This window comes from Panthera leo, chromosome A3 (genome assembly GCF_018350215.1).
Source record: "Panthera leo isolate Ple1 chromosome A3, P.leo_Ple1_pat1.1, whole genome shotgun sequence".
Taxonomy (NCBI): domain Eukaryota; kingdom Metazoa; phylum Chordata; class Mammalia; order Carnivora; family Felidae; genus Panthera; species Panthera leo.
The window spans coordinates 14,599,733-14,617,895 of record NC_056681.1 but is presented as its reverse complement, the minus strand read 5'-3'; the positions used below and the strand labels follow the sequence as shown (position 1 = coordinate 14,617,895).

At 53.4% G+C, this 18,163-nt stretch overlaps 1 protein-coding gene across 2 annotated transcripts in view; it reads right to left on the bottom strand.

The window, feature by feature from the left end:
* Positions 1–18,163, bottom strand: part of ELMO2 (engulfment and cell motility 2) — a 39,336-nt gene that overhangs the window by 5,032 nt on the left and 16,141 nt on the right. For both annotated transcript variants that reach the window (XM_042930787.1, XM_042930788.1), the window contains exons 6-19: positions 17,893–18,074; positions 16,265–16,364; positions 15,038–15,189; positions 12,503–12,581; positions 9,352–9,402; positions 4,932–5,054; positions 4,441–4,575; positions 3,750–3,854; positions 3,564–3,672; positions 2,990–3,126; positions 1,526–1,689; positions 1,327–1,439; positions 1,057–1,164; positions 217–299 (exon numbers count right to left, since the gene is read on the bottom strand). In XM_042930787.1, the coding sequence (XP_042786721.1) occupies positions 217–299; positions 1,057–1,164; positions 1,327–1,439; positions 1,526–1,689; positions 2,990–3,126; positions 3,564–3,672; positions 3,750–3,854; positions 4,441–4,575; positions 4,932–5,054; positions 9,352–9,402; positions 12,503–12,581; positions 15,038–15,189; positions 16,265–16,364; positions 17,893–18,074 (1,641 nt within the window). The remainder of the gene's footprint in view (positions 1–216; positions 300–1,056; positions 1,165–1,326; positions 1,440–1,525; positions 1,690–2,989; positions 3,127–3,563; positions 3,673–3,749; positions 3,855–4,440; positions 4,576–4,931; positions 5,055–9,351; positions 9,403–12,502; positions 12,582–15,037; positions 15,190–16,264; positions 16,365–17,892; positions 18,075–18,163) is intronic.

Below are 18,163 nucleotides of genomic sequence, written 5' to 3'. Positions count from 1 at the left end.
GATTTTCTTCAAAGTAGTACAGTAGGTGGACAGCTGGGACCTGCCAAGGTTGTTGAGGCCGGGTGGTGCGTACGCGGGGGTTCTGCAAGACCTGAAGGAACAACTTAGCGGGAGAGAGTGGACAGAAGAGCGTGTGCTCGGACAGCGGCCACCGCCGACTGCACTCTCCAGGCGTCGCAGTGACGGTGACTCTGCCAGGGCCCCCGTTCCACTCACCTTGTTCTGCTTCAGAGCGCTCTTCTCTTTCATGTGTGGGCAATCTTTCCCGGTGACAATGGCCTTAATGTCTGCAACAGGAACTGGCAAATGAAGAGAGTTAGCCCGGAAGATTTATGCTGTAAATGGGTCTCTGCGTCAGTGCTGGAGGGGAAGCCCCAGCCCCCGGACCACAGGGCTTGATCAGCTCAGAGAGAGAAGCCTTGTGTTGTTTCCTCCTCCGTGGTCCCTTCCCGTGGGCTACAACTGGCTGGGCTGTGTCAGATCTGACTGGGGGTCAGTTCAGGGCTTTGGGATGGTCTCCCCGAAGGTCTGGGGCCTCAGAGGCTCACGCCCCCTCCACGGCATAGCATAGCGGTTAAGAGAACAATGCCACGAGCAAATAGCTGTGCTCACTTACTACGTGACAGCCAATGTTGTAAGCGATTTACTTACATGACTCACTCAATCCCCTTACAAAGGAAATGTGCCTATTATTCCCATTTTGCACAAGAAACCAAGGCAGAGGTGAGAATTAACTTGCAGTTAATGAGAATTAACGGCAAAGCTAGGATTTGAACGCAGCAATCTGGCTTCTGAGCTTCGGCTCGTTAACACCGCCTTTCAACACAGTCCTGTATCACCCTTGACAGTCTACAAAGCCCAATCACATCAGAATCTCACGGAATTCTCCAAATAGCTCTGTGAGGTAGTCCAGGTAGAGATGACCTCTGACAGAGGAGGCCAGAGAGACAAGCGGCCCAAGACCAGATAATCGGCCTGAAACGGCCGGGACTAAAACGCAGATCTCCTGACATGGAGTCCAGCTACTATGACACGTCAACGGAGAAGTGAACCTACTTTTCTCCTGCAGGGACTCAAACGTCACCTCCCCTTGAGGGTTGTCGTCCAAGTCACCATAGTGCAGGACCTTGTGGTTCAGGGCCAAGCGGCAGTACCAGAAACGTTCTGCAACACACGGGAAGACAAACAAGTGACCAAAGACAGGTCCGGGAAGGGCCTGGGCACACGGAAGGCAAAACGACGACCTGTCCCCTGTCCGGCAGGCTCTCTCCCCAGGGCACTGACTCTGAGCGGTAAGGACCGGCCCAGGGGCCCAGGCCCCCTCACCTTGCCTTCGGCGGTTCCCAATCTTCCGGAAGCTGCTGCCCTCACAGAGACGGTTCAGGCGCTGCTGCTTGATCAGCTCAAGGATCTCGGGCTGGATCTTCTCCCTCAGCTCCCTGTGTGGACACGCACCGGAGCGAGGGGAGGTCACGGGACGGCACGGCTGGTGGCGCCTCCCCCCAGCCCAGCCGGCAGCACTTACACGATCGGCGGGGACTGGAAGTCGTCCTGACTCATCCGCTCGGACTGGCGCAGCCGCAGGATCTCAGAGTAGCTCAGGCTACGCAGTTTGCTCTTGAACTGATCCAAGGAGCTGGGTTTGGAGGGCAAAGCTCGAGTGATCTGCTCTCGAACCACCTGCATGACCTGGAAGGGAAGAAAGGAGGATGGCGTCTGCCTGGGCCCCTCCGGTGAGGGGCCAGGCTGGTTCCGGGTCCCATGGCTCTGCCCCCACCCCGGAGGCCCTACAGACACCCGCTGGGTGAACAGGAGTACTGGCTCTCTAAGGCACACCTTCTTAGATGGCCCCTTAGGACAAGTGCCTCATGGTGACAAATGCACAGGTTTTGAAGTTGGTGAGAAATGGGCTGAGATCCTGACCCCATCTCTTAATCTGTTCCTGGAGCAAGTTGCTTAGGGTCTGCAGGCCCCCACCCCCACTCACCTTTTATTTTTTTTAACGTTTATTTATTTTTGAGACAGAGAGAGACAGAGCATGAACAGGGGAGGGTCAGAGAGAGAGGGAGACACAGAAGCCGAAGCAGGCTCCAGGCTCTGAGCTGTCAGCACAGAGCCCGACGCGGGGCTCGAACTCACGGACTGTGAGATCATGACCTGAGCCGAAGTCGGACGCTTAACCGACTGAGCCACCCAGGCGCCCCCCCACTCATCTTTAAAACATGAGAAAGGAAGGCACATTTTCGGGTATATGCTGCCCGGAGGCGCCATATGGATGCTATATGGACGCACAGCGCCTGGCACACTGAGGTGGGTTCAAAAGATGGGGTATTTCCCTAAAACAACAGGTAAAGAAAAAAAGGGCCATCACACCACACATCCAACAGCTCTGCACTCAGCGGGGCCGAGTCTATAGGGGAAAAGAAGACGAGAGAGAAACAGGGAAATGGTCGTCGCTGGGTGGTGCGATTATAGAGAATGTTCTCCTCTCTATACTTTGCCAGTTTTTTGCAATGAGATGAGAAGTTTCTAGATTATTCTAGCTTCGGAGGGCCCAGCGGGGCGCGACAGAGAGCGGGTACGTGGTGTGCCCTGGGAGTCGGTACCGAGGGGGTAGCCGGACCACACTCACCACGGAGGTCCGCCCCCACTCTCGCCAATGTTTCCCGCCTACAGAACCACACCAGTGCCTGCCCATAGTGGGTGTTTGGCAGACCACGGCGATTAGTGTCAGGCTTGGCTTCCTGTCCTCCACGGAAGACGGGCGGGGCACGGCCTGGCTCCACTGGGTCAATGAGGGGCCCAGGGCACTGAGGGGCAGGTCCCGGCTCCAGGCTATCGCAGAAGCACAAGCGGAGGGACCCGAGGCGCTCTCGTGCTCCGTCTCGGGACCCAGTGCCGCCGACCAAGCCGGTTTCCCAGCTCAGGGGGTCACAGACCGTCACGCGCCCACCTCAGCCCGTGGGCATCAGAGCTCTGGGACACTGACCTTGTTGAAGTCCTCGGCTGTCGCCCTCATCTCCTTCCAGGTCTTGTTCAACAGCTGGATGCAGATCCCAAAGAGCTCCTCAAACGCCCGGTCATGGGTAAAGAACATCGGGTGGTAGTCGTTGCGGCCCTCGTTTGCTACAGAGGATGAGAAACAGGAGGGTGGAGCTGGGTCCTCGCACTCAGAAATGTTGCATCGCGTGCACCGAGGCCCCAAGGAACAAAACAGAGCAAGGCCAGGGCGAGTGAAGAGTGTGAGACGGGCCTTTCTCGACTTCCTTCGCCAGGACGCTTTCTTGGTCTGGCACTGCCTTCTCAGAGGCTCAGCCAGCCTCACGCACAGGGGCAAACGGATGCTGGTGTAGCTCCGAACACCTTCAAATTACCCGCTCAAACGAGGCAGCAGCCATGATTCCCTTAGACGAGGATAGGACGGATCACAGCTCACGCACCGATTACCAGAACTCCGCACAGTAATTGCCCAGTCCCATCGACCCCTGACCTTGTAACCTCGAGTCCCCCAAGGCTCCCGAGTTTGGAACGTCTGATAGAAGAGTGAAGCGGCGGGGACTTACGCAGTTCCCCAACCTGCAGGATCTCACAGAGCATCTTGGTGAGCTCGATGGCACTGCGGCCGAAGGGGCACTCGTGTTTGTCCTCTCGGCTGCTGTTCTCCAAGACGATCTGTGAGGACACAGGGAGGGGGGATTAGGGAGGCAAGAGACGTAGCAGGGCCGAGCCAGCTGGCCCCCAGCCTTTACCCGGATGTAGGTGTCCTGATGGACTTTAGCCAAGTACAGCATGTTGTCCAAGGCCAGCATTCCAGGAGGAGTCTGGGTAAAGTCCATCGCTGGGTTGATGTGGTTCTGGGGAAATAAAGAAACCCAATTTGAGACTCGGTAGCCTCACGTGTGCAGAGCCACTGGCGGGGAAGCCCTACTGCCCTCCCCTCGATGACACTAGCTCTGGTGCTCACCTCCTTCCTTCCCGCCATCTCTACGAGACTGGGCGCTCCTGACCCTGACTGTGCGGACTCATCCCGTCTCCCCAGAGCCCAGCACGCCATGCCCCGAGGAGGCAGGTGCACAGTGAGTATTTAATTGAATGAACTTCATCCTCAGGCTTTGTGTCCAATCACAAAATAGCCACTCTTGGCATTTCAAAGAACCTAGCTGCTGCGGTGAGAGGTCCTCTCTTTGTCTACGTGACTGACCTCCTGGGCCCTCCAACAGAGAGATTCGTTCCACGGGGCCAGATGCTGCACAGAAATGTGTAATCTGCCGTCACCAAGGCAAACTAAGTACCAGCCCCCCGCCCCCACCAGCCCCTCGATGTCATCTGTTCCAGGACCTCCATTATGAAGGGGGGCTTCTCAGGGCTCTGTGAGGGTGGGCCCTCTGACCTCCTATCAGGGGAGAACGCCTACCAAGATCCGTGCTTTGGGAAACTTACTGTAAACCCCAGCATTTTGTAGTCCTTGGTGTACATGGCTTTGCGTTTTTCAGTCCCACTCCCGGGGACGTTGCTAGGGTCGGACTCTGCATCAAATGCGATCCTCCTCAGTTCAAATATAATGTCTCTTTGAGCCTGAGAAGTCAAACAGACAGTCAGCAGGTGAATCAGCTAACCCAGGGAAGCAAGGAAAAGAAAGAGCAGGTCGGACTTTTCTGCACGGAACTCTGGCCCCGATCAATCCCCGAGAAGGCATCACCTCTACCTTGGCAGGACAGAGGTGGGCTTGGCCCAGAGAGTCACCCAGAGGGAAGCGATCGCAGGGAGGCAGAGCCAGGTTTCCCAGGGCAACACAAGCCATTTCTGCAGACACAATCAAACACAGTCCCTGGCACACAGTAGGTGCTCAATGCATGGCCTAATGGTGGAATGTACCACATCAAACAATACATGATTTAAGCCAGGAGAGCTCTGTCCCACTGAGCACTTACCTGGTCATTGGGGTCCATCTTGGTCATCATCCTTTCTTCCAGAAGGTTAAAGGTCAGGACTTGGAGGACATACAGCTGATGGGCCATCTCAGTTTTGATTGGGCGGTTCCCTCGGATCACATGCTGTAAAAAGTAAAGGCAGGGGGCAGAGGGCTGAACTGATTTTCTTCTGCGGGAGAGTCACATCCATGCTGGTGAAAAAGAAAGTACGCTGGGCAGGGAACAGGGTTTCCCTCTTACACTCAGAACTTCGAGACTTCGTGTTCTGGAAGGGATGGAGCATGAAAGGGCTTGATTCAGGGTGAGATGATTCACTGCAGGCCCAAACGGCACAGTCTCTTTCTCTGCATTCCCCTGGGCAGGGAAAGTGGAACCAAGGGTGGAGGCTGTACCCAGCCACGCCAAAGATGAGGGAGGCTACCCGGCTAAGATTATGATGCAGGTCGGGGCGCCTGGGTGGCTCAGTCGGTTACGCTTCTGACTCCCGGTTTCAGCTCAGGGCATGATCTCACAGTTTGTGAGTTCGAGCCCTTTGCAGGGCTCCGCGCTGACAGTGCGGAGCCTGCATGGGATTCTCTCTCTGCCCCTCCCCCACTCACACAGACATGCTCTCTCCCTCTCTCAAAAGAAGTACGTTAAAACTTATTTAAAAAAAGATTATGAAGTAGGGCTCAGCAGTGGGACTTTCCCCCAGTTGGGCACTCAATCCAAGATGAGAGAGTGTGTACAGAGGACTCCACTCTGTCTTTAGAAAAACACAATGGCGTGGATGGCCTCACCAAGTACAGGCTTTAGGAAAGGTCGTTTTCTTCAAATGGTACGGAGACACCTCCACAAGGAGGGCATCTAATGCTCCTTGTCTACACCCAACACTCCCACCACCTTCTCTCCTGTCATTCTCTATGTACCCTCCTCCCTATATCCCCTGTGTTCTGTCCTGTCCCCTCTCTTCCCATGACCTCCACCATGCCCTCTCAGTCCATCACTACCTCCCTTCGTCCATCTGACACCCACCCCACTTCTCCTTTCCTCATGCCCCACCTTTTTCTTGCATGGTACCTCTCCCTGTGTCCCTTGGGTTGACCAATGCCTCACGACGTCCTTGTCTCCTACGGTCCGGCTCTCACTCTCCCGATGGCTGCCCTTTCTCACTCGCTCCCCTGTATTTCTCGCTCCTCCGCTGTCTTACCCGCCATCTTGAGTCTAGTTGTTCTTGGTCTCTCCTCACCCAAGTGAGACTCTTGCCCAGTTCCCCCCACACGCTACCTCTGTGTCCTCTATGTTCTCTCACTCACTCCAGCTCTATGTCTCTGGAGCTCTGCTGTCCAATATGGTGGCCCCTCGCCACGTGTGTTTCCGTGAGTTAAAATTAATTTGAGGTAAAAATTCCGGTCTTTGGTCACACCAGCCCCATTTTAAGCTCGACAGGTATATGTGGCTAGTGGCTACCACCCAATGAGAAGAGTAGATATAAAACAGCGCCATTAGCATAGAAAGTCCTAGCAGACAGCACTGCTCTAGAGTTCCGTAACTCTAGAGCCTACTCTGGCTCGAGATCAAGGTCTTAGGCCTGTGATGTCCATTGAACACTGGAAACACGGCTGGTCCAAACTGAGACGTGCTGTGAATGTAAAATGTACGCTAGATCTCAGCGCCTTAGCGCGAAAGAGAAAATGCAAAATATTTCATTAGTCGTTTTCTATCGATTACACGTTGAACGCATAGTATTTTGGATAGATTGGGTTAAACCGAATCTACCGTTGAAATTGACTTCCTGTATTCCTTTGTTAATGCTGCGACTACAGCATTTAAAACGAAATCAGTGGCTCTCAATGTCATTTCTACGTGACGGCACTGCTCTAGACTTCCTCTCCCCGGCACGTGACTCCAGGGTGCTCTTCATTCCTCTAGATCTGCCCAGCTCAACGCAGCAGCCACAAGCCACGTGTGGGTGTTTTAACTGAAATTTTAGAAGATGACAAATCTGGCTCCCCAGTCACAACTAGACACGTTGCCGGGGCTCAGTAGCCACACGCGGCTAGTGGCCGCCATTCCGGACGGCACGTTCATGCTGCGGAAGGTTCTGCGGACGGCGCTGCTCCTGACCTCTCACTGGAGCGAGTGCCGAGGCCCCCACCTCCTCCGAGCAGGGGCTGTCTGTGGCTGTCTCCACCTCCCGGACTCTCGGCTCAGGCTCAGTGCTCACCTCCATCCCAAACTGACTGCCGCTCCTCCTCCTCCAACCTTAGCTACCCGCCCACCCCCGCCAGTGTCTCATCGCGCAGGGTCCCCTTGGTCCCCTCCACACGTCTCGTTTTGCCCCTCTCCGAGCCTCTTCCTTTCTCTGTGCCCCCTCCCTCTGCCGCTCCAATTCCTCCCTACCCTACCCGGCTCTCCGTCTTCCTTCCTCCTCTCCTCTCTCCATAATTCATAAAACCACTTTGAGAAGAGGCTAAAGATAATGTGATACGGTTCTCATTCACTTTAATCCCCCTCTCTCAAACTTAGAGACATCACAGTGGGAAGGTAATCACTCCAGCCAGCAACGGGCTTACGGAAGTACAGCCCCAGTCTGAGGAGTCAGTTTCAGAGCTTTTACCTGGAGTCTTATTTGACTGCTGAGTAAATGGAGGCTTACGCTCTCTGGCCTGACTCAGTGAGCTCCTTGGACTTCAGTGAGCACGCATTAACTGTTTTGTAGAGAACCACTGAAGTCCTGAGTCTTGACCCCGCATTGTCTTCTATAGTGGAATCTTCGCTTGTCCCAAGGTTTGTCCAGAAATGAGCTGAACTAATCCTACTCTGGTAATTAACAAGCCTCGAGATTCATTAAATTTCCGTCAGAAGGCGACCCTCGCTCCCACACATGCACAGGATGGCGTCCAACACAGCTGCTCAGGAATGTGGACAAGCACGCGTGGGACCCGTGCACGCCGCCTCACTCGCAGGCAGCGGGCCGGAGCGTCGTCCCTCCTGCCCGAGTCCCTCCGTGGCGGTGGGGCCTCGACCAGGGAAACGGCCAGCAGGCAGGAGCTGGTTCTGCAAGGTGAAGTCTGGCGGGCTGTTCAGAGCAGCCGATCGCTCAACTTTGCAAGTGCTCAGAGCTCACTTCTTGAATTCTCTCACCTTTGTATCCTGTTCACGGGTAAGAGAACCCGCTGCGAGCGGGGTGCTTACCAAGTGCCAGGCACCCTGCTAAGAGCTGTATATATATATATATATATATATATATATATGAGCTCGTTCAGGCCTCACATCCAGATGAGCAAATCAAAGTAAATCGAAGTTAAGTGAATTGCTCAAGATCACAGATTGCTTAATGGTAGAGTGGAGGTGGGGACTCTGAAGTTCACGCTCAGAATTATCAAGCCTTTCACACCTGACTTCTGATTTCTCATTTTATTCCCTTCACTGTGGTCTGGTTTTCCCTTGGTTTTGACAACTGATAGAATGGCCTCCCTTGCACCCAGATCCTCAGCTCACTTCCCCAGTTCCCACCCCCACCCCCAGCCAGCTCTCTCTCACCCACATCCCTGCGTGGGAACAGGGAGTCAGCCCTCTTTCCAGATGCCTCCCTCCTCACCACCTCCCCCTCTACTCTCCTCCCTCACATACCCCCAGGAAACATACACACCTGCTAGTGTGAGGTTTCTAAATGCCAGCCTGGTTATGTCACCATCCCAATTAAACCCTTCAACTCTGCTTGGGAAAAAGACTAAGGCCCTACTCGATCCGGTCTTTGCTCGCCCTCCACGTGTCTGCTCCTTGCCCCACCCTCTACCCCATGGCACATTCCTTCTAGGTTCCAGCCAATTCCAGCCACTCCTGACTGGATTTCCTTTCCTTCCTGGACGAATGATGGAGGCTCAGCCTCAGGGCGTCATTCCTCCAGAGGCTTCCTGACACCTCCTGCAAGGCAGGCGGTGCTCCTCCTCCTGAAATCCCCAGACCATGGAGCTCCAAGGAACCACTGGCCACACACTGCTAGAGCACCGTCCCTACTGGACCGGAAGATTTCTGGGAGCAAACACACCACACTGTCTCGTCCATCCCTAGCGGTGCCCCACACAACTCAGGTCTGATGGATGTTAGCTGAAAGAATCCCTTTCCTCTTTGGGGCCTATTTTGACACATTCCTTCTGGAAAAAAATTTGGAATTGCAAGGCAACAAACCGTGTAGCTGGCTGGCCTTAGGACCTTAGAGGCTCTGTAATTCCTGGTGGGACAGCCTCCTAGAGACAACTCCGCTTGCAGAGGATTATAAGAAAAAGCTTCCCAGCTTAACATGGGCTTATTCGCACCTACCCGTTGGTTCCCCGAGTGCCATCCCACTCGATAGTAAATTCACTAATGACACCATCACAGAACAGTAATACTTGCTATCGCTAATAACAAAACACAGCTTGTTGTGGGAACTTACATTCAGGATTATGGAGCGAAGGTGCTTCTGTGCAAATGCGTTGGCCATATCCTATTGAGAAAAACAAGCAAACGTAAGGCACGATGGCACGCGCCCAGCTGTGACAACTATCGAGAGGAAAGTGGCATCGGAGCTCTGCGGCTTTTTCTCTTAAATGTTTTCTCCTTTCAATTAAAAAGTGGGCAAATGGAAAAAATCCACGGACCCACCCAACATCTTTTATACTCTGAAAAAATTCCCTTGTGTTTTTTTTTCCCTCTGGGAATGCAAACGGAGCCACACAGGGTGTCCCTCCCCGATGGCACAATCAACCACATCGTCTTCAAAGAGGAACAAAGACTGCTTCAGGACAAGACACTTGTGTTACGAGGATGCCGGGCAATGGACAATGCGTACGGAGCACAGAGCAGCGTGATGGTTCCCATGCACCGTTCCAGGCAGACACCCACCACTGGCCGGATGGGCCTCCTCCAAGCCGAGGAAAGGGCTTTGGTCCCAGCGCCCCCCTCGGGCCCCCCAGCGCCGCACCAGCTGGGGAGCCGGGGAGCGGATGCTCTGGAACAGTGAGTAGTCTGTGACTCACTTCTGACTGCTTTGGAGAAGAGCGTGCTGGTGCTTTTGGGTAATTTCTCATAATAGGGTCACCTTTTTTATTATATTTGGTTCAGATTCTGACAGTAACACTTTATTTATTTGGCACGCTTGGGAAATAAAGTACCCTCCATAAATGAGTCTTCCGGGGAGCGAAGCCTTAAGGGTCCTTTCAGGACCTTACTGGGACCGTTCTTAAGCAAATCCTCTGAAAATATATACGTTTCTTTATTTTTGAAGGGACTGCAACGATTATAATTTAATCACTGCCAAGGACTGGGCTCAACAAAAAGAACAGCGTGTTATGACTCCGTAATAGCCCAAGGAGCTCTTGAATGTGCCGCTCTTTCCCCCTAAACAAAAATGGTCCCAGCTTACTGTGCTTTTAATCTTTCTGACAGCTCTTCATAATTCTTCTGTCTCCTCCTTCCAATCTCGGCCATCACTTCTTAGCACGTTAATTAGTATGGCTTCACTTTCTAAACTGCTGCCTTAATTTAATTTTATGGATAATTCTGAATCACTGGGCCTGAGGGAGCTGTCACGCCTCTCCCACGGAGCGGTGTCTGTGAGGGTCTCATTTTTCTCGGAGCTGAAAGGCCTTTTGCTCTCGCTTCTCCATTTCTAGCCATATTCCAAATGGCTGACGCTGCCAGGGACATTAAGCTGTACTTTGCTTCCCCTGAGCACACACGCTGGCTGGCAGAGGAGAAGGTGGCCTAGAAGCTTCTCTGGTGGCTAGAGGAGGTCGGCTTGAGATTCGGCCTTGCTGTGGACAACTCACAAAGCAGGTAAGTGGCAGTGGTCTGCTCCCGGAACGTAACGGCCTCACACCCAAAGCTCCTCTGCGGTGCTGGGGCAAACCGCTCATTCTCAGCCTCGTACAGCCGACCTCTAAAGCTCCCTCTAGCCAAGAAGCGAGCAGGCAAATTCCCTTCTGTCAACTGTCTTAAACCCTGTCAGATTCCTACGGTCTAGGACGCATCCAGGGCGATGTGGATTTATCTTCGCTCTCTGCTGTACCAAGCTGGAAGGCGACACGTCCATGGGATCATCTCGGCGAAAGTCTCAGGCTATTTCCGAATCTGATCTCCCCGGGCTGACCCACAAACTCACGGAAAGGCAGGTTACAAAGGGAAGACTGGACAGCATTCCCTAGGGTGGACATCCCCTCACTCCTGCACGTGACGCTAATCTCCAGCACTTCCCGGAGTGTTCTGACGAACGGGATCTACAGCACCCAGAACTCTGGGTCTCACGGTTTCCTGAGCACCTGCACCAGAACGTGAGGTTCTTGCCCAGCTCTGACCTCCCCACCTGGAAGAGGGCTGGGGCCCCTTCCACGAAGCAGCACTACTTACAGTGACAGGTAGGTCTAGAGGGTTAAGGTGCTTGTCCTGCCGGCAGAAAGCAAAAAGCACAGAGAGAAGCAGATGGGAGAATGAGCTCACATTCAAAACTGGACTAGGAAGGAAGAGATTAACAGAGCAAAGCCATCCAAGAAAGACGAGGACAGACGGAACCATGGACGCTCCGGCTCCTCCCACCGGAACCCACCAGGAGCTCAGTGCATGAACCCACGTGGATTTCAACTTTACAGAGCCCATGGTGTTGACGGAGAATTTTAAAGTCTTGTATACACCACTTGGGCTTTTACCAGCTGTATCTAGAGTGTCAGTGTCGGAAGGGCCCTTAGCGATCACTTAATCTGGCCCTTTCATTTACAGAAAGAGCAACGGAGACCCAGAGGTTAAAGCACCTGCCCAGCCCAGAAGAGCACGTAGCCTCAGGGCCCCGGACTCAGGTCAGTGCTCGTTCCCCGCCCAGCTGATTCCTGGTTTCCTCACTTGTAAGACAGGGGTCTTGTTTCTTCTCCTCACATCCCCGTGAAGTCAACGGGGCAGATGTTGCCGCTCCCAGGTTACAGATGAGGAAACTGGGGTTCAGAGAAGCAGAGCGATTTGCATTATGTCACACAGCTAACGAGCAGGGGAAGAAAGCAGCTTAGAATCTGGGCCAGAGGCCTTCATACGTGAAACTTTGTGCCAAGTCCCCCCGCTCCCGCCCCCCCCGCCTTGCTTCCTTAAGTAAGGGTCTCCGTGGACTTGACAGTGATGCCTGGAAGGTCTCCTCCCCCTTCTTCTTGACCCTCTAAGCCAGGGTCAGCAACTAAGACCAAACTGGGCTTGTCCCCTAGTTGTGTATCTAAGGTCTTTCTGGAAGACACCACACCCATTTGCTTTCCTATTGTCTGAGGCTACTTTGGCTATGATGACAAAGTGGGACAGCTGCCACGCAGACCATCGGCCCACAGAACAAGAAATATTTACTCTCGGGCCCTTTAGAGGAGAAAGTTTGCAGGCCCCTGCTCTGACGCGAGACCCGCGGGGTCCCCTTCTAGTTCTTCCCTGGAACTAGGGGGCCTGACACACAGGGACAGGAGCAAGGACTCTTGGGGGAAATGGCTGCATTTCTGCTCTCCGTGCAGCAAAGGGTAGGTGGGTGACAACTCTTCTCCTGGAAGAGCCCAGATGAAAAGCTTGAAAAGACAGCCACAGACCTGTCGCTTGTCCTCAGGAGCCTTCAGGAAAAGCGCGTTAATCAGTGCAATGGCGTAGGTCTGAATCTCCTGGTTGGAGCTGTGCCGGTGGAGAAAGAAGGCAGAGGGACATTAGAAGACGGACCAGCGAGAGCCCCGTGGGGCGTTTACAGCAGTCGCTTGTAGATGGTAATCAAATGATCGTCTGGGGTGAAGCCTCAAAAGCCTCGAAAGTGGGCATACTCTGTGACCCGGCCACTCCACTAAGAGCAACTTATCCAAAGACAGGAATCAGAGAGTTGGGCAAAGTGTTTCATTCGAGTACTGTTAAAAAAAAAGAAAGAACGGTAAATAATCCAAGTGTCGTAGGTCATCAATAAAAATCATCTCGGGAAGGTTCTTCACCTGGGACTCGGGGATGAGTCTGGAGTGTCTGTAAACCCTAGAAATGATGCAGAAATCATTCCATGCGGTTGGCTGACTATGTGTTATTTTCTCCGAGGAGGTGAGAGTCTATAACTGTTACTGAATTTTCAAAGGCATATGGCATGCAGAAAAGACTTAGAACCACCAAGACTCTTTAACATGGGGAAACGTTCAAGAGATATTATTTCATAAGAACGTCAAGGGACACACAGTATGTGTAGTAAGCTCCCAGTTTTGTTAACAAAAACATACACAGAAAAAAAGACTAGCAGGGCAGTTAATTTAATGTGAACAGTAGTTATGTCTGCAGGTGGGAAAATGGGAAAAGGATTGACTCTTTGTGCTCCTCCCTATTTTCAAAGTCTTCAACTACACATTTATTTCATTTTGTTTATTTTTTATTTTGGGGGGAGAGAGAGAGAGGGCGCGCACGAGCCGGGGAGGGGCAGAGGGAGAGAGAGACTCGTAAGCAGGCTCCACGTTCGCACAGAGCCCAACGCACGGCCCGATCTCATGACCCTGGGATCGTGATCTGAGCCAAAACCAAGTCGGATGCTCAACCAGCTGAGCCGCCCAGGCGCCCCTAAACTGATTTCATTTTAATACGAATGAATTAAAGACAACCGTTCTCTGGAATCTTATAATCCAAGCACTTGGCAAAATGTCTCCAAGGGCCGCACTGGGGATGCATTCCGTGGCTCTCTTCTTAGACGGGCTAACAGACTTCCTGCTCAGGTGGGGTGAATGGGCATCCTGGAGGTCTCACGGAGGGCACTAAGTATCTCTCAGCCCCAACAGCAGAGGACATAATTTCTGGTAGTAGCTACGGGCTGAAAATATTCACGGACTGACCCCTAAGAAATGCCATTGTCCTCTATCATCCTTGGGTACACAACTGGGTCATTCCTGATTCAGAAACAAAGAAACAGAGAGGTAAGTCTGACGTCAGGAAAATCAGAACTCTCCATCTGGAGTTTATAATGTTCCCTTCATTTCAAACAACCTTTTGGCTTTGGGGTATGAAAACAGAGACTGAAGAATTCCTTAGAAGTGACAAGGAGAAATCGGGGCTGTTGGCGGGAGGGTGGGGTGGGGACAGGTTGGGAGCACAGCTGAAGACAAGGCTGCTATAAATAAGCAAAGCTGGGAGCTCTGGCTTCCCCGGGCCTGACAGGTCATTCTGTCGGCACTCTGTCCATGCCCAAAAGGCTAAAAGGGAACAAAGGAGTCAACAGTGTCACCACCTCGTTTTGGGGAGTCCAGCCCCCTTAAATAGGGTTAAAGTGAAGTACAAAGAATGGGGAGGAGAGGAACAGGGCTCCAAAGGGCTCATCTGTCTTCTGGTTTTACCATTTGACAAAATGGCCTGGAATGGGATAAGCTTCTTCAAAAACAAACAAGAACAAAAAACTCCTGAATTATATACCCATCCTACGCTGGCCACTATGCTAGACCTTCTAACCCCTTTGAGCCTCACAGGTCTGAGTAATGGAGAGGGTGAACCCCAGCCTGGACCTGAGGAAACGGAGACCAGATGGGACAAGGTGACATGTGGAAGGCAGGGACCTAGTTAGGACACAGTGGAGCCGGGATCTGAATGGAAAGCCCGAACGCGTGTCCTATACAATAGTTTTTGCTACCCTCCCCCCGGCCCCACACACACAGCACACTGCTGGTTTGCTAAGTGTTCATTCTCAAATACTAATTGACTTCTCCTTAAACCAAAGCAAGGGATCCAAAAATGACTGGTCCCTCTTCCCAGAGAGCTCAAAGCTTAAAATGGGAGGCAGATAACAAAAACAGGGGATTTTCTATATAATTCTCATAGGTACAAACAGAGACTATTTGGCCCAAAGAGGAGAGAGCATCTAATTCTGTCTGGGACGCGGCGGTACAGGGAGGCCGGGAAAACTTCCCTTCAGCCCGAGGGACAAGGGGCGCCGCGGAGGATTGCGGCAGGAGCGTGACACGATCGGGGCCCAATCCCGGGAGCGTTCCCATAGTGTGAAAGTGCTGACGAATGAGTGAACAAGCAGGCCAGTGGTTTGGAACACAAGCAAAGGGGTAGGGCTGGGAGACCTACGGAGAATAAGAGGCGAGAAGGGGGCCGGGGCGGGGTCTCTTACTCACACCTGGAGGTGAGAGATGAGCTGTCCCACGGTGATTTCCTCTGCTATCTTCTGGTACAGGCTCTGGCTGTTCAAGACCATGCTCTCCAGGATGGCCAGGGACCTCTGAAGGATTGACACGTCCACCATGGGCTGGCTCACGTACCCTGCAATCTACAGCCAGCGAGGGCCAGATCAGTCAGGGAGCCCGGGGCCCAAGCGTGCTGGGCGACTCGAGTCTCTGAGGTTAGCCCACGAAGGCTCTCCTTCCTGGTATGCCATCCATACCGGGCCACTGTCCCCATGTGGACAGCGGTGTCTGGTTTATGGTCACCTTGGCATGGTCCCTAGGCATGGACAATTCAAATTCAAACAACAGCTTCCAGTCAACTGTGTTTCCTCAAAATCTAAGGGCTCGATCCTTTGTTTTCAAAATGAGGTTCAGGCATGGGAAAGCGGAGTGGAGAAAGCACAGGATCTTATTGAAATCGGGAACTCCTTTTAACGCCATGGGCCCTTCTCCTGACACACACACTGTGCCCCTACACACACACAGGCCGGCAGAGGCTCAAGAGGCAGGAAGCCCTCAAAGTCTTGTAATCTCATCACCCCCCGTTATTCTCAAGCTCCATTGTAATGTCCTCGACACGTGCCCATTTCACTTTTGCCTAAATATCTCCGGCGTCAGGAAATTCCCAATGTCCCGAGCCAACAACAGGTGTGATTCTAGGTCAGCAGATACATCACTCATTGGTTTTAGTTCACTTTTTGGAAGTGACGCTGCCCCTCCCTACAGAACAAAGGAAAGCAAAAGTACGCCCTCCCATGCACCCAGGTCGATCTGACAACCCGAGCAGGTTGCCTTGCAGACCCGCCGGCAGAAGGCAGACTGACATACAAGGCGGACGACATGAACGTGTGTCTCAAAGAGAAGGGAGCGCGCAGGGAGCAGGTCAGAGACGCCGGGCTCGTACTGGCTGACCGGCTAGTGTCGTCCCAGGCCTCACTGACAACCCCGTCCCGCTTTGGCCACCTCCAGTTCTGGGAGCCCGTTTCCATCTTCGAGGGCAATGAAGGAATTCTCTCAGGAGCCCCAGGAAGGCCCGAGCGTGAGGATAAAAAAAAACGGGCCTCGGGGGTAGAGAGCCGACCGCCAGCAGCACGGCGATCTCGCCGGCATCTCTCCGTGAACCTAGAGGACCAGCGGCCACTGAGGGGGGCGGGGAAGATGGAAAGCCGGAGGCCTCACCTGCTTGATGAAGGTGATGGAAACCATGTCCCAGGAGACAATGCCATGGTCCATGAGCTCTAAGAAGGCGGTCAAGGTGAATGCCAGCATCTCACTGTAGCTGAGACATCAACGACACACACACAAAATAATACAAAGATTCAGAACCAGGGAACACAGGTGTGACGGCAGCCGCAACAGGGACGGATTTCGGCGTCAGCCCCACACCAGGGGTCAGGCGGTGTGGCTGCGAGTGCCTGCATGCGTGCCTCGGCAGGTGTGCAGCAGGTTCTGTCCAGGTGTCCATCCGTCTCTGGGAAGGGCCGCTGCGGGTCAGGCTCTCCTTCCCCGTACTGCCTCATCTCAGGGAAACACAATCACTCATCCATTTCCCAACCCGAGAAAGCTATCAGACCTTTGTCAACCCCAACACTTGGCGGGGGTACCCAAGGGAGCCCACAGCCCATGTCCAAGGCCAAGAGGGGGCAGAGTGCAGGACAGGGAGTACAAACTTCAGACACGGGTTCAATCCTGGTCAACTATTTACTAACTGTGCACATTTTACCTTTCCAAACTTGAAATTCCTCCTCTGTAAGACTGCATTGGTCTCACAGCGTTAACATCACAGGGCTGTGGCGAGGGCAAGATGACAAGGTATGCGAAGCCCTTACCGCAGCGCTGGAGGAGGACGGGGATTACGACGTCTTCTCTCCTGTGTCCCTCCTCTTTCTACACACAACCCTTTATACATCTGTACGGTGCTCTCGATTTAACAAACGCTGTTCCCAATGGCGAGGCACGTTCGGACCCATTAATTCCTCGTGACAATATGGCAATGGAAGCGGCATCTCCGTTTTAAAGAGGAGGAAACCAAGGCCAGCCAAATGCCGTACTCCCGGCAGACTGCGGAAGTCCTGGGCCAGCGCTGATGGCAGCGGAAGGCTTCAGGATTTCAGTGCAGCTGCAAAATCGGAGACTTAAGACAAACACCCATGATTAGCTGCTTGGTTTGGCTGAAAATTTCAATAGCTGATCCACTGGCTGAAAGATTTCTGACTCCCTCTCTGCCAGCTGAGGCACCACAGGCCTAGACGGCTAACTAAACACCTGTTCGTTCACTGCTGCTCACGGCGCGGTTCCCCACCACTCCCATCCTAGCAGGGAGATGGAAAAGTTGCGGAGCTTCGTCTCCCCGTGACAATGGGTGGTGGGGAGATGGCGAACACAGAGGAAGGCCTGTGTGTGCGCACGTGTGTGTAAGTGGGGAGGTGACTGGAAAGGGGAGAGAGGAAGCAGGGGGTGATTACGAACAGACCCCTGTTCTGGTCAATAATGGACAGTCTGCTCACTAGCCTCCCCCAGGCCAATCATTTTCCATAAATTAACAGGTTTGTCGTGAACCGACTTCTCTCTTCCTGACTCCTGAAGCCCCTGTTCTCGCTCCTACGCGGCATCTGTGAGAGCCCAGCTAGACTACGAGACTGAGGACCGTGACGGTGCATTCCTCTGTGCAGACCCTAGTGCCTGGCACGCTGCTCTGCACCCACAAGGTGCCCAGTAAGTTCAAGAGGCTCGGCGGAGATGAGGGAAGGATGCCCCGCCGAGCGTAGAGTCTCTGAAATCCCGAGCAAGAGCCCAGTAATACTCACTGGGACAAGAGCTTGGTTCCACTCTCCACAAGCCGCGTCAGCACCACGATGCCGTCCATGTTGATGAACTCGGTGGCGAAGGTCACGTCGGCAGAGAGCTTGGCCAGCTCCTTCATGGCATCCAGCCGGGCCTCCATGTTGGACGACTGGGTCCTCTCCATCAGCTGGCGTGCAGCCCGGGACTACGAGACCAGAGACAAGATGTGTGCCATCTGGTCCTCGCGGCAGGTTACCGCTCTGTGAGTGGCTCATGAAGGCCTTTCTGTGGCCA